The sequence below is a fragment of the Schistocerca piceifrons genome, chromosome 2 (genome assembly GCF_021461385.2).
Source record: "Schistocerca piceifrons isolate TAMUIC-IGC-003096 chromosome 2, iqSchPice1.1, whole genome shotgun sequence".
Classification (NCBI taxonomy): domain Eukaryota; kingdom Metazoa; phylum Arthropoda; class Insecta; order Orthoptera; family Acrididae; genus Schistocerca; species Schistocerca piceifrons.
This window is the reverse complement of record NC_060139.1, coordinates 450,265,138-450,278,057: the sequence shown is the minus strand read 5'-3', so window position 1 is coordinate 450,278,057 and position 12,920 is coordinate 450,265,138. Positions and strand designations below refer to the sequence as shown.

The following is a 12,920-nucleotide window of genomic DNA, read 5'->3' as shown; positions in this document are numbered from 1 at the left end:
ACATGTCCTACCAACCGATCCCTTCTTCTAGTCAAGTTGTGCCACAAACTCCTCTTCTCCCTAATTCTGTTCAATACCTCCTCATTAGTTATGTGATCTACCCATCTAATCTTCAGCATTCTTCTGTAGCACCACATTTCGAAAGCTTCTATTCTCTTCTTGTCCAAACTATTTACCGTCCACGTTTCACTTCCATACATGGCCACACTCCATACAAATACTTTCAGAAACGACTTCCTTACACTTAAATCTATACTCGATGTTAACAAATTTCTCTTCTTCAGAAACGCTTTCCTTGCCATTGCCAGTCTACATTTTATATCTTCTCTACTTCGACCATCATCAGTTATTTTACTCCCCAAATAGCAAAACTCCTTTACTACTTTAAGTGTCTCATTTCCTAATCTAATTCCCTCAGCATCACCCGACTTAATTCGACTACATTCCATTATCCTCGTTTTGCTTTTGTTGATGTTCATCGTCCGCAGCTCGTGGTCGTGCGGTAGCATTCTCGCTTCCCACGCCCGGGTTCCCGGGTTCGATTCCCGGCGGGCTCAGGGATTTTCTCTGCCTCGTGATGACCTTTGGTTAGTTAGGTTTAAGTAGTTCTCAGTTCTAGGGGACTAATGACCATAGATGTTAAGTCCCATAGTGCTCAGAGTCATTTGAACCATTTTTTGATGTTCATCTTATACCCTCCTTTCAAGACACTATCCATTCCGTTCAGCTGTTCTTCCAAGTCATTTGCTGTCTCTGACAGAATTACAATGTCATCGGCGAACCTCAAAGTTTTTATTTCTTCTCCGTGGTTTTTAATACCTACTCCAAACTTTTCTTTTGTTTCCTTTACTGCTTGCTCAATATACAGACTGAATAGCATCGGGGAGAGGCTACAACCCTGTCTCATTCCCTTCCCAACCACTGCTTCCCTTTCATGCCCCTCCACTCTTATAACTGCCATCTGCTTTCTGTACGACTTGTAAATAGCCTTTAGCTCTCTGTATTTTACCCCTGCCACCTTCAGAATTTGAAAGAGTATTCCAGTCAACATTGTCAAAAGCTTTCTCTAAATCTACAAATGCTAAAAACGTAGATTTGCATTTCCTTAATCTTCTTCTAACATAAGTCGTAGGGTCAGTATTGCCTCACGTGTTCAAACATTTCCACGGAATGAGATTTTCACTCTGCAGCGGAGTGTGCGCTGATATGAAACTTCCTGGCAGATTAAAACTATGTGCCGGACCAAGACTCGAACTCGGGACCTTTGCCTTTCGCGGGCAAGTGCTCTACCATCTGAGCTACCCCAGCACGACTCAAACCCCGTCCTCACGGCTTTATTTCTGCCAGTACCTCGTCTCCTACCTTCCAAACTTAACAGAAGCTCTCCTGCGAACCTTGCAGAACTTGCACTCCTGAAAGAAAGGATATTGCGGAGACATGGCTTAGCCACAGCCTGGGGGATGTTTCCAGTATGAGATTTTCACTCTGCAGCGGAGTGTGCGTTTATATGAAACTTCCTGGCAGATTAAACCTGTGTGCCGGACCGAGACTCGAACTCGGGACCTTTGCCTTTCGCGGGCAAGTGCTCTACCGACTGAGCTACCCAAGCAAGACTCAAGGTTCGCAGGAGAGCTTCTGTAAAGTTTGGGAGGTAGGAGACGAGGTACTGGCAGAAGTGAAGCTGTGAGGAGGGGACGTGAGTCGTGATTGGGTAGCTCAGTCAGGCCGGCACGGTAGCTCAGGGTGTTCGGTCAGAGGGCTGCTCGCTCTCTGTAATAAAAAAACTGAGAAAAAGAGTCAACGATCAACTTGAACGGATGTCTTCTGACGTCCCCGCATACTCAACGCAACGAACAATACAGAACAAAATGAAAAAGAAAAAAAAAAGTCGGTAGAGCACTTGCCCGCGAAAGGCAAAGGTCCCGAGTTCGAGTCTCGGTCTGGCACACAGTTTTAATCTGCCAGGAAGTTTCATTTCTACGGAATCCAAACTTATCTTCCCCGAGGTCGGCTTCTACCAGTTTTTCCATTCGTCTGTAAAGAATTCGCGTTAGTGTTTTGCAGCTGTGACTTATTAAACTGATAGTTCGGTAACTTTCACATCTGCCAACACCTGCTTTCTTTGGGATTGGAATTATTACATTCTTCTTGAAGTCTGAGGGTATTTCGCCTGTCTCATACATCTTGCTCACCATATGGTAGAGTTCTGTCAGGGCTGGCTCTCCCAAGGCTATCAGTAGTTCTTAAGGAATGTTGTCTACTCCCGGGGCTTTGTTTCGGCTTAGGTCTTTCAGTGCTCTGTCAAACTCCTCACTACTATCCTTCGTATACCGCAGCTCCTGCAACAGCCAGGACTACCCTCGGCTTTGTGTAGCGACGCTGCAGGGCCTGTGGCGTGTGGCAGATGCCGACGCCGACCGTGGTGGACGCGGAGACGCCTGTGGGGCTGCCGCTGTCCGCGCGCTTCCGGCAGAGCTTCGCCTACTTCTCGATGACCAGCCGCAACCCAGACATCCTGGAGCACACCATGGCCTCTCTCCGCGAGAGCCCACCGGGCGGCGCGGACGTCGAGACCCTCTGCAAGGAGGTATGCCCAAACGTAGCAGTTCAACAAATCAGCTAAATTTCGATTACGCGATAAGTCACACAAATCTGAAGGCTGTAAATTCAACTAAATACTTAGGGATTACAATTACAAATAACCTAAATTGGAACGATCACATAGATAATATTATGGGTAGAGCAAACCAAAGACTGTGATTCCTTGGCAGAACACTTAGAAGGTGCAATAGGTCTACTAAAGAGACTGCTTGCACCACAGTTGTCCACCCTATTCTGGAGGACTGCTGTGAGGTGTGGGATCCACATCAGATGGGACTGACGGATGACATCAAAAAAGTATAAAGAAGGGCAGCTCGTTTTGTGCTATCGCGAAATAGGGGAGATAGTGTCACAGACATGATACGTGAATTGGAGTGGGAATCATTAAAACAAGCGTGTTTTTCGTTGCGGTGGGATCTTCTTTTGAAATGTCAATCACCAGTTTTCTCCTTCGATTGCGAAAACATTCTGTTGGCACCCACCTACATAGGGAGAAATGATCATCCAGGGTGTATACGCGGACTAGGAAAAAAAATTCCTGGATTTTTCCCGCATTTCCCGGTTAAAAATACACTTTCTCCCGGATGAAAATACACTTTTCCCGTGTAAAGTGACAGTATACTCTTCCTTGGCACTGTAAAGTCATCAATCCTTTGAATGTTTATGGTTTTATATACCGATGTAGAATTTCCTTGCACTTTTGAAAACGAAACTCAGGGGGAAAAGCACGTTTTGAAAGACCTTTGATGTGCAGCAACATGTATGCTGCATATTTTTGTATTACATAGGTATAAATTTTAATGCCACCAAATAACGCATGTCACTTTCTGAAGCATTGAAATTGAGATTGCGATGCGCTTTTGTAAGCGTCATAGCTCATTCACGTGATCTCGCCAGCTGATGACAGCAATAGGACGTGTGATGTAGTCAGCCAATAGCAAGATAACTCTTAAGAGAAGCTAAGCTTCCACATATAATGTTGATCTTTTTTGCACGTGTTGCACTCGTGATACACACACAAATGTGCCAGTAAAATTTTTAATAATGACGCAAATGTCTCATCTTCTGTGCTCGAAATATTTCTAAATGGTCGTCCTCAAAGAGTTGATTTTTAAATGAGAGCCAAACGCTTTGTGATTTAAGAAATTCATCGTACATTCTCGTACATAATTCATCTTGCGTAAAAGGAAATCTGCTTTGAATGTAACGCTTTTCAAACCACCATCCCAATATTTTCCCGCGACCTGTTAGAAATAGGTTCGTTTCACCAATTGCAAGAAAGCGCCAGATAACTGGTGTCATCGCGCTTGCGCAGCTACGATGATGCAGGAAGCCCAGATGTTCATATGTGTAAAACATTAAAAGATCTTACATTATGTCATAGAAGAAACAAGACACCAAAGGATACTTCAAGAGCGTCGGGAATTCGCGAACCACACTAAAGTGCATAATTTGGCTTAAAATGCACACCCGTAAGTAAATTTTCTTGGAGTGCCAATACTCATGTTTGGTTCTTTATTATAGCATAATGCCATGCGTGCACTTGAAATGCAGCGAACAGTTGAAACTAGCCAATAGTGTGAAATTAAACACTTCGTTTCAAATAAATTGACTGCCTCAGTTGAAAGGATTAATGAAAGCCAAATCTCTTTAGCAAACCAGCAAAAATAACTTTGTTGTTCTCTAAGGCGATTAATGCTTGACTGTCAAAGGTGGAAATAAAATCTGGAACTATAAACATATTTTAGCCTGCTGTAATTATGCAAACGTATTTTAATTCATTTGATAGCTCCCGGCCACAAAAATCCGTTTTTTTTATCATTTAACGTGAAAGCAATAAACGAAGAGGAAACAACAAAATCACTGAACGTAAACACAGGTCACGTGGAGACGACCCATCTCCCCACCACAACTCGGACTGCTCTGTGCATCAGCCCCGGATTTATGATATTTCTAAACCGGGGCAATATTAAGTAGTGGTGCCGAACCACACTTCCGAAACCAGAAGCGGGAGAAGGTACTACGCTTTACTGTTGGCAGACGCTTGTATGAGTACTTTTTTGTTGTTGAATACGGCGCATATCCTATGCAACTTAAGTTTTATTTTCGTTTTTTTTTTCTCACATTCATGTTTTGTTGCTGCAGTATCATTCTGCAGTAGTGGGATACAATAATATCCTTTGTTAGAGTATTGGCTCGTACCAGTCAAAATCACAAAAAATTAACTGAAAACTAAAAAAATGAAAAATTCCCGGAATTCTAAAAAATTCCCGGGTTTTTTCCTGTTTTCTCCCGGTTGTCCCAGGTCATATACACCCTGTCATCACGATAAAATAAGAGAAATCAGGGCTCGCACAGAAAAATTTATGTGCTCATTTTTCCCGCGTGCCGTTCGAGAGTGGAACGGTAGACACACAGCATGAACTGCCTATTGGCTTCTGTCTCGGCTTCTTCGGCCGACGTTCATCTAATGATTTTTCTGACGTTTCGCCAGCACGAGTGGCTGGCATTGTCAAAGCTTCACCCTCCATTGCCGGTGGTGAACTGGAGGCTAGCTCGCGGCCGCAGACTATATGTACCTGGCGCGCCAACGATCGAGGGCTTCTCCGCGGTCATTTCCGGTGCGGTTCTCCTCTTGCTACCTGCGACGGTCGTTCGCTGCAGTACGGGCAGCCAGGATCCGTTTACCTTAAGGCTTTCCTCTTTCTTGTTGAAACTGTTCGCGTGTTTTTGGATTTCTACAGCTTCTCTGAACAAGCGCGTGTCATAGTGCTTCTCTACAGCCAGAACTTCCGTGTCGGCGAATTTTATTACGTGGTCGGTCTCATTCAGTGCATGCTCTGCCACGGCCGATTCCTCCAATGTCGCTTATGCTCTTTGATCCTGGTGTTAATTGATCGTCCAGTCATTCCGACATAAACTTTTCCGCATGTGCATGGTATACGGTATATTCCCGACATTGCAAGTGGGTCTCTTTTCTCCTTCGCCGATCTAAGACACTCTTTGATCTTCCTTGTCGGTTTGAAAATCGTCTTTACGCCGTGTTTGTGCAATATACGGCCGATTCTGTCCGTCACTCTGGGAATGTATGGCAGAACGGCCGTACCCGACATTTCTTTTTCTGGTTCCTTACTTCGCCGAGTGTTTGGCTCTGTTACACTTCTAATGTAATTTGTGGATTACCCACTGCTCCGCAGAACAGTTTCCAGGTGTTGCATTTTTCGTTTGAAGGTGTTGAGGCTCACATATTCGTCCTGCTCTCATTACGAGCGTACTAATCATGCCTCTTTTCTGCCTCGGGTGGTGGTTTGACAGATTGTGCAGGTATCGGTCCGTGTGTGTCGGTTTCCGATACACGCTGTGTCCCAGGTTTTCGCCGTCCCTTGTGACCAGCACATCTAGAAATGGCAGTTTCTTGTCCTTTTCTACTTCCATGGTAAATGTTATGTTGGCATGGAGGCTGTTCAAGTGTCTCAGGAATTCACCGAACTGTTCTTCACCATGGCTCCACACCACGAAAGTATCATCGACGTACCTGTACCACACCTTAGGTTTGCAAGTCGCCGAGTCCAGTGCCTGTGCTTCGAATTGTTCCATGAAGAAGTTGGCCACCACTGGACTGAGAGGACTACCCATGGCGACACCTTCCAGCTGTTCGTATAAATCGCCATTCCACGTGAAATAGCTCGTGGTGAGACATGCATGGAAGAGCTTTTTGATGTCTTGCGGGAACATGGAACCGATGTGCTCCAGAGCGTCACTGAGTGGCACTTTCGTAAATAACGAAACAACATCAAAACTGACCAGGATGTCGTTTGGCGCAAGTTTCAGTTTCTTCAGCTTCTCAATGAAATGTCCTGAGTCCTTAATGTATGTGTCGGTCTTCCCCACGTGTGGCTGGAGCAGAGAGGCCAAGTGTTTCGCCAGTTTATACGTTGGTGAGCCAGGAGCGCCTCATTTCTTATTGCATAATTAAAATTAATAAGCAGTCTGGTCGGAAATTTAGCTATCTGCAGGAGACATCAGGCTGTCGTAACAAGTCGTCGGTCACGAAGTTCTTAGACGCTCAGACTGAGATTAGAAGAGACTTGGGATTTGAGATCATCCGTTTCTTGGTACACGAGCGGCTGTGTGAAGGAGTGTAAGGGTGGCGGGATTTTTCAGGGCTCTGTGGTTGGAGACAGAAAGACATGGATGTTAGCATATAGAGGTAGACATGGTGCTGATAGGGAAAGGGACTCTGGTTGTCTTACTGGTCTGCTTGTTATCGCTTCTTCATGTATTTGCAATGAACATGTGGAAGAGTGTAGACACTAGCGTATAACCTCAGTAAGTGTAAAACTTGTATGAGGCTTACTAAATTCTCTAATACCAGGTGTAGAAGTATGAAACCGGAATTTGGTTGCAATAATCGCATGTCTGTTTTTGAAACTGATAAACAATATTTTATTCAAAATAATCACCATTACTATTTATACATTTTTCACACCTCTCCGGCAGGCTATGAATTCCACGCTGAAAAAAAGAGTTCTCTTTTTGAAGCGAACCAGTCAGCGAGCCATTTTCGTACACTTTCATACGTTTGAAGTGTTGTTCAGCGAGAGCGTGTGCCAGTGACGCAAACAGATGACAATTGGACGGAGCCAAGTCTGGAGAATAAGCCACATGCCCTAGTATTTCCCAACTGAATGCCTCGATCTTTTCCCTGACCCGTTTTGCTGTGTATGATGGGGCGTTATCATGGATCAGTATGACTTCGTGTTGCCTTTTTCCATATTCCGGTCGCTTTTCACGTCATGCTCGATTTAAATCGATCATTCGCTGTTAGTAGCGATCAGTGTTAACGGTTTCACCAGGTTTTAGCAGCTCATAAAAAGTAATACTCTTCTGATCCCTCCAAACTCAGAACATTGTTTTCTTTCCAAAGCGATTTGGTCTTGCAGTGGATGTCGATGGTTTGCCTGGATTTACCTATGATTTACGACGCTTAGGAGTCTCAAAATATATCCATTTTTCATCACCTGTCACTATTCGATGGAGAAACGACTTTCTTTTCTTTCTGGCGAGCAGCATTTCACAAGCGGTCTTTCAACTTGCTTGCCGTCTTTCATTCAGTTCATGCGGAACCCATTTTCCCACTTTCTGCACCTTTCCCATAGCTTTCAACCGAAGAGAAACGGCTTTCTGCATCACATTCAATTGTTCCCCGAGTTCCTGTTGAGTTTGAGTATCATCTTCATCAAATAAGGTCTGTAATTCGTTGTCTTCGAACTTTTTCGGTGGTTTCACGCGCTCGTCGTTTCACCACTTTTGATTTTTTTGTACCACTGGAAACACTATGTTTTCCCAAGAGCATGTTCGCCGAAGGCTTCGACAAGCATTCGATACGATTCTGCAGCAGTTTTCTTCAAATGATAACAGAAAACCAATGCTATCCGCAAATCGTAGTTCGTAGGCACAAAACTCGACATGCTTATGGGTTTGATACAGATACCGCTGTATGGAACTTGGGTTACTGTGTGTTGACATTCGCCGTCAGCCGTTACAGGAAGCAGATGGCGCAGCAGACGCGGTCTCACGGGCCCTAGACTGACGGCTAGCACCATCTATTGGGAAATAACGGTTTCATACTTCTACACCTGATAAACTGACGAGCCAAAAAACTATTACCATTTGCTTAATAGCTTGTTCATCCGTCATTGCAACGAAATACATCACTGATTCTGCGTATCACGGTTCAATTGGCTCTGAGCACTATGGGACTTCACTTCTGCGGTCATCAGTCCCCTAGAACTTAGAACTACTTAAATCTAACTAACCTAAGGACATCACACACATCCATGCCCGAGGCAGGATTCGAACCTGCGACCGTAGCGGTCGCGCGGTTCCTGACTGTAGCGCCTAGAACCGCTCGGCCACTTCGGCCGGCGCGTATCACGGATCCGACAGTTTAGTGGTAGGTTTGTGGAGGTATGTGGCATTAGACGTCTACGCGCAGGCCATGTAATTCGCGTAAGTAACGGGCGTATGTGTTGATGGCACCCGACAGCGACCCAGATGGGTTCCATAGGATTTAGATCACCCCAGTTTAGTCACCGAGACATCAACGTGAGTTCACCATAATGCTCCTCAGACCACTGTAGCACGGTTATGGCTCCGAGATAAGGACAATTATACTGATGAAAGATGGCATCGTCGTCGGGGAAGACATCAAGCATGAAAGGATGTAGGTGGTTCACAGTTGTCAGTCTCTCTTCGATTACTACCACAAGTCCCATGCAAGTGCAGGAGAATGTCTCCCACAGCATAAAACTGATACCGCCAGTTTGCGTGACTGGCGCGCTGCACGTTTCGAGCCGTCGCTTACCTCGATGACGGTGTTTGTGGAGACGACCGTCGACCTAGTATAGCAGAACTGTGATTCATCCGAAGAGCCGACACGTTTCCATTGATCTATGGTCGAATCTTGATGGTCCTGTACCCACTGCAATAGTAATTGACTGCTGCGGAGTTCCATGTTCAACTATGTACGATGAACGGTGTGCTCCGAAACGCTCGTGCGGGCACCAGCATTGTGCTCTTTCCGCAGAGATGCCACAGAGCACCATATACCTACTTTACAGAGCAGACAAGCCTCCGAACCCCACGTTCTGTGAAGAGTTGTAGACGTCCAACCATTGAGCCCCTAGTGGTAGTTTCACTGTCCTTCTGCCTCTTTCTGTAGATACTGAACGACAGTAGCACATGAACATTCGACCAGCTTTGCCCTTTTCGAGATACTCGTTCACAGGCTCTGCCTAATAATATTCTGCTCTTTGTCAAAGTCTCTTATCCCAATGGATTTCCCCGTCTGCAGCACATACCTTCGCTAGACTGATCCCTCGTCTGTGCCTGCTGCGCTTACATTCTTTTTGCTATCGCGTCACGTGGAGACTGGAGTCTAGAAATTTACTCTGTAGGAATCAGCATCGGTTTCGAAAAAGACGATCGTGTGAAACCCAGCTTGCGCTGTTCGTCCACGAGACTCAGAGGGCCATAGACACGGGTTCCCAGGTAGATGCTGTGTTTCTTGACTTCCGCAAGGCGTTTGATACAGTTCCCCTCAGTCGTTTAATGAACAAAGTAAGAGCATATGGACTTTCAGACCAATTGTGTGATTGGATTGAAGAGTTCCTAGATAACAGAACGCAGCATGTCATTCTCAATAGACAGAAGTCTTCCGAAGTAAGAGTGATTTCACGTGTGCCGCAGGGGAGTGTCGTAGGACCGTTGCTATGCACAATATATATAAACGACCGTGTGGATAACATCGGAAGTTCACTGAGGCTTTTTATGGATGATGCTGTAGTATATAGAGAGGTTGTAACAATGGAAAATTTTACTGAAATGCAGGAGGATCTGAAACGAATTGACGCATGGTACAAGGAATGGCAATGGAATCTCAATGTAGACAAGTGTAAAGTGCTGCGAATACATAGAAAGAAAGGTGCTGTATCATTTAGCTACAATATAGCAGGTCAGCAACTGGAAGCAGTTAATTCCATAAATTATCTGGGGGTAGGCATTATGAGTGATCTAAAATAGAATGACCATACAAAATTAATCGTCGGTAAAGCAGACGCCAGACTGAGATTCATTGGAAGAATCCTAAGGAAATACAGTCCGAAAACAAAGGAAGTAGGTTACAGTACACTTGTTCGCCCACTGTTTGAATATTGCTGAGCAGTGTGGGATCCGTACCAGATAGGGTTGATAGAAGAGACAGAGAAGATCCAACGGAGAGCAGCGCGCTTCATTACAAGATCATTTAGTAAACGCAAAAGCGTTACGGAGATGATAGATAGACTCCAGTGGAAGACTCTACAAGAGAGACGCTCTATAGCTCGGTACGGGCTTTTGTAGAAGTTTCGAGAACATACATTCACCGAGGAGTCAAGCAGTATATTGCTCCCTCCTACGTATATCTCGCGAAGAGACCATGAGGATAAAATCAGAGATATTAGAGCTCACACAGAGGCATACCGACAATCTTTCTTTCCACGAACAATACGAGACTGGAATAGAAGCGAGAACCGATAGAGGTACTCAAGGTACCCTCCGCCACACACCGTCAGGTGGCTTGCGAAGTATAGAAGTAGATGCAGATGTAGACGTGCCCGCAAAGCCACCAGGCGGCTGTGCGGCTGCTCCCGGCGGAGGTTCGAGTCCTCCCTCAGGCATGAGCGTGTGTGTTTGTCCTTAGGATAATTTAGGTTAAGTAGTTTGTAAGCTTAGGGACTGATGACCTTAGCAGTTGAGTCCCATAAGATTTCACACATTTGAAGCACCAGGCGCCATCCAGCGTCGCGGTTGACAGTGGTCATAATGGTTTGGCTCATCAGTGTAGGTACATGTAGACAAATGTGCGATGGAAACCAACAACCCTAGTCCACAAGTATGTACAGACAAGCTTTTGCAAGTCATTCTTGGTGTACATGCTTAACTCAAGATAATTCTCACTTAAATAGGATTTGGTGTAGGCTGCTGGTTATCCGAGGCCGCTCGATCTGGAACTCCTCTCGCTTGCTGGAAATTTTATGCTCGCTGGACTCTGCCTTGCTTGCCATTTGAGGGCCGCTATTTACGGCAGTTGGAGCTAATTGCTTGCAGATGTGGCATGACTAAATCGCTTTTTACCTTCAATTCGGAATCAGTGAGAGAAAAATCAGCAGTTTCTCAATGCATATGACCTCATAATGTACCAATGAAAGAAAGCAGCTTGTACTGTGCGTATCTACCAAAAATCCAAAGCTTATAACTAAAATACGTACTTGCATAATGTTTCTTTGTTTTCTGGCAACCCTTCATGAGTCTGTCACTACAAGGCTAACACCCTGTAACAGTGCTCCTAGAACTGACAATTCGGCGACGAAAAGGGTCCACAAATTTCTTCAGAAATGCCGCATCAAGTTAGAGATATTCATAGGTCCCGCAGAGCTACCAAACTGTGGGGATGTAAATTGCAGCACTGTTCCAAATAGTGCCAGAAAACAAACAGTGCCAGAATATTTTCTGTGTGACAAAGATCGGATGATTCATCAGGCTAGTCGACGCGCAGTAGTGAGCCTTTGTGTTTGTCGTACCAGAACATGTACGTTCAGCCCAGTGAACAGCACTGTTGTCGCTTCGGAAGACAGTAGTGTCCACCACATACTCGTCAGGAAGATGCAGAAGAAAGGGAGACGCTTGGTCATCGAGAAAATTGGAAGAAAAATCTTCTTTAATGTTCTTGCTAAGCTGAAAGAGCTTGTCCAAGTCATGGTAGAAAAGTAATCCCAAAACGCCACATAACTACCTCTGGTCTAACCTACACCCTCGACACGCTGCATTTTAAACGCCTCACTGGGTCGCTTGTGCGCTCAACGTCTTGCAACATATGAAAAGAGGCAAAATCGTGACACTAGTGTCCGCTCGCTGTTGTCAGGCTTTTTTCACTACTACTGATCTTACACCATGTTGCATGGCTGTTAGTGTCAAACCTTTCCTTGTAGACACAACGGATAGTCCCTGTTGATGCACCAACCAACGGCATATACATTGTGGCGATAAGCACGTCCTTCGTGGTAGCTCTTTTGTACCATTCTGCCACGTCTTTCACGCTGACTCAGGCTTCTGTGTCAATACCAAATTCAACTGCCAGATCAAGCGTCACTGTCGAGATGTAACGTCCGAGGGCTGACATTACCGCCTAGTACCAATTTTACACCAACTACGGCGGTCCAAAGCGACCAATGTGCTCTTTCTAGGAGGTGACTGGTATTTTGTCCTACGAGTTTACCTTCACTTCTGCTTTGCTGTCCTGTAGAATATTGGCTCTCGCGGTACATAAACGTTTCACAAGATCTACATGGGAAACACGTTTTCATAAACTCGTCTACATCTACATCGATACTCCGCAAGTCACTTACGGTGTGTGATGGAGGGTACTTTGTATACCAGTGTCACTTCCGGATTTTCCTTTTGCAGTCGCGCGTGGGTCGCGGGAAGAATGCTTACTGATAAGTGTCAGTGTGGTCTTGATTGTCTCTAACTTTATCTTCATGGTCTTTTTGCAAGATACAGGTACGCGGAAGCAATGTATTAGTTGACTCTTTCACGTACGAACGTTGTCGGGATTTTAACGGTAGACCACACCGTGAAGCAGGATACCTCTCTTGCTGTGTCTGCCACTGAGTTCGACTGAGCATCTCCGTGACGCTTTCGCACTTACTAAAGCGTCGCGAAACAAGTTCCTCTTCCTTGAATCTTCTCTATTTCCTCTGTGAATCCTACCTGGTACG

General features: G+C 45.2%; 1 protein-coding gene across 1 annotated transcript in view; it reads left to right on the top strand.

Moving 5' to 3' along the window:
* Nucleotides 1-2,404: 2,404 nt before the first annotated feature.
* LOC124775475 (damage-control phosphatase ARMT1-like) overlaps nucleotides 2,405-12,920 on the top strand; it is a 158,232-nt gene continuing 147,716 nt past the window's right edge. Inside the window, exon 1 of the mRNA XM_047250308.1 lies at nucleotides 2,405-2,587. Coding sequence (XP_047106264.1) covers nucleotides 2,405-2,587 — 183 coding nt within the window. The remainder of the gene's footprint in view (nucleotides 2,588-12,920) is intronic.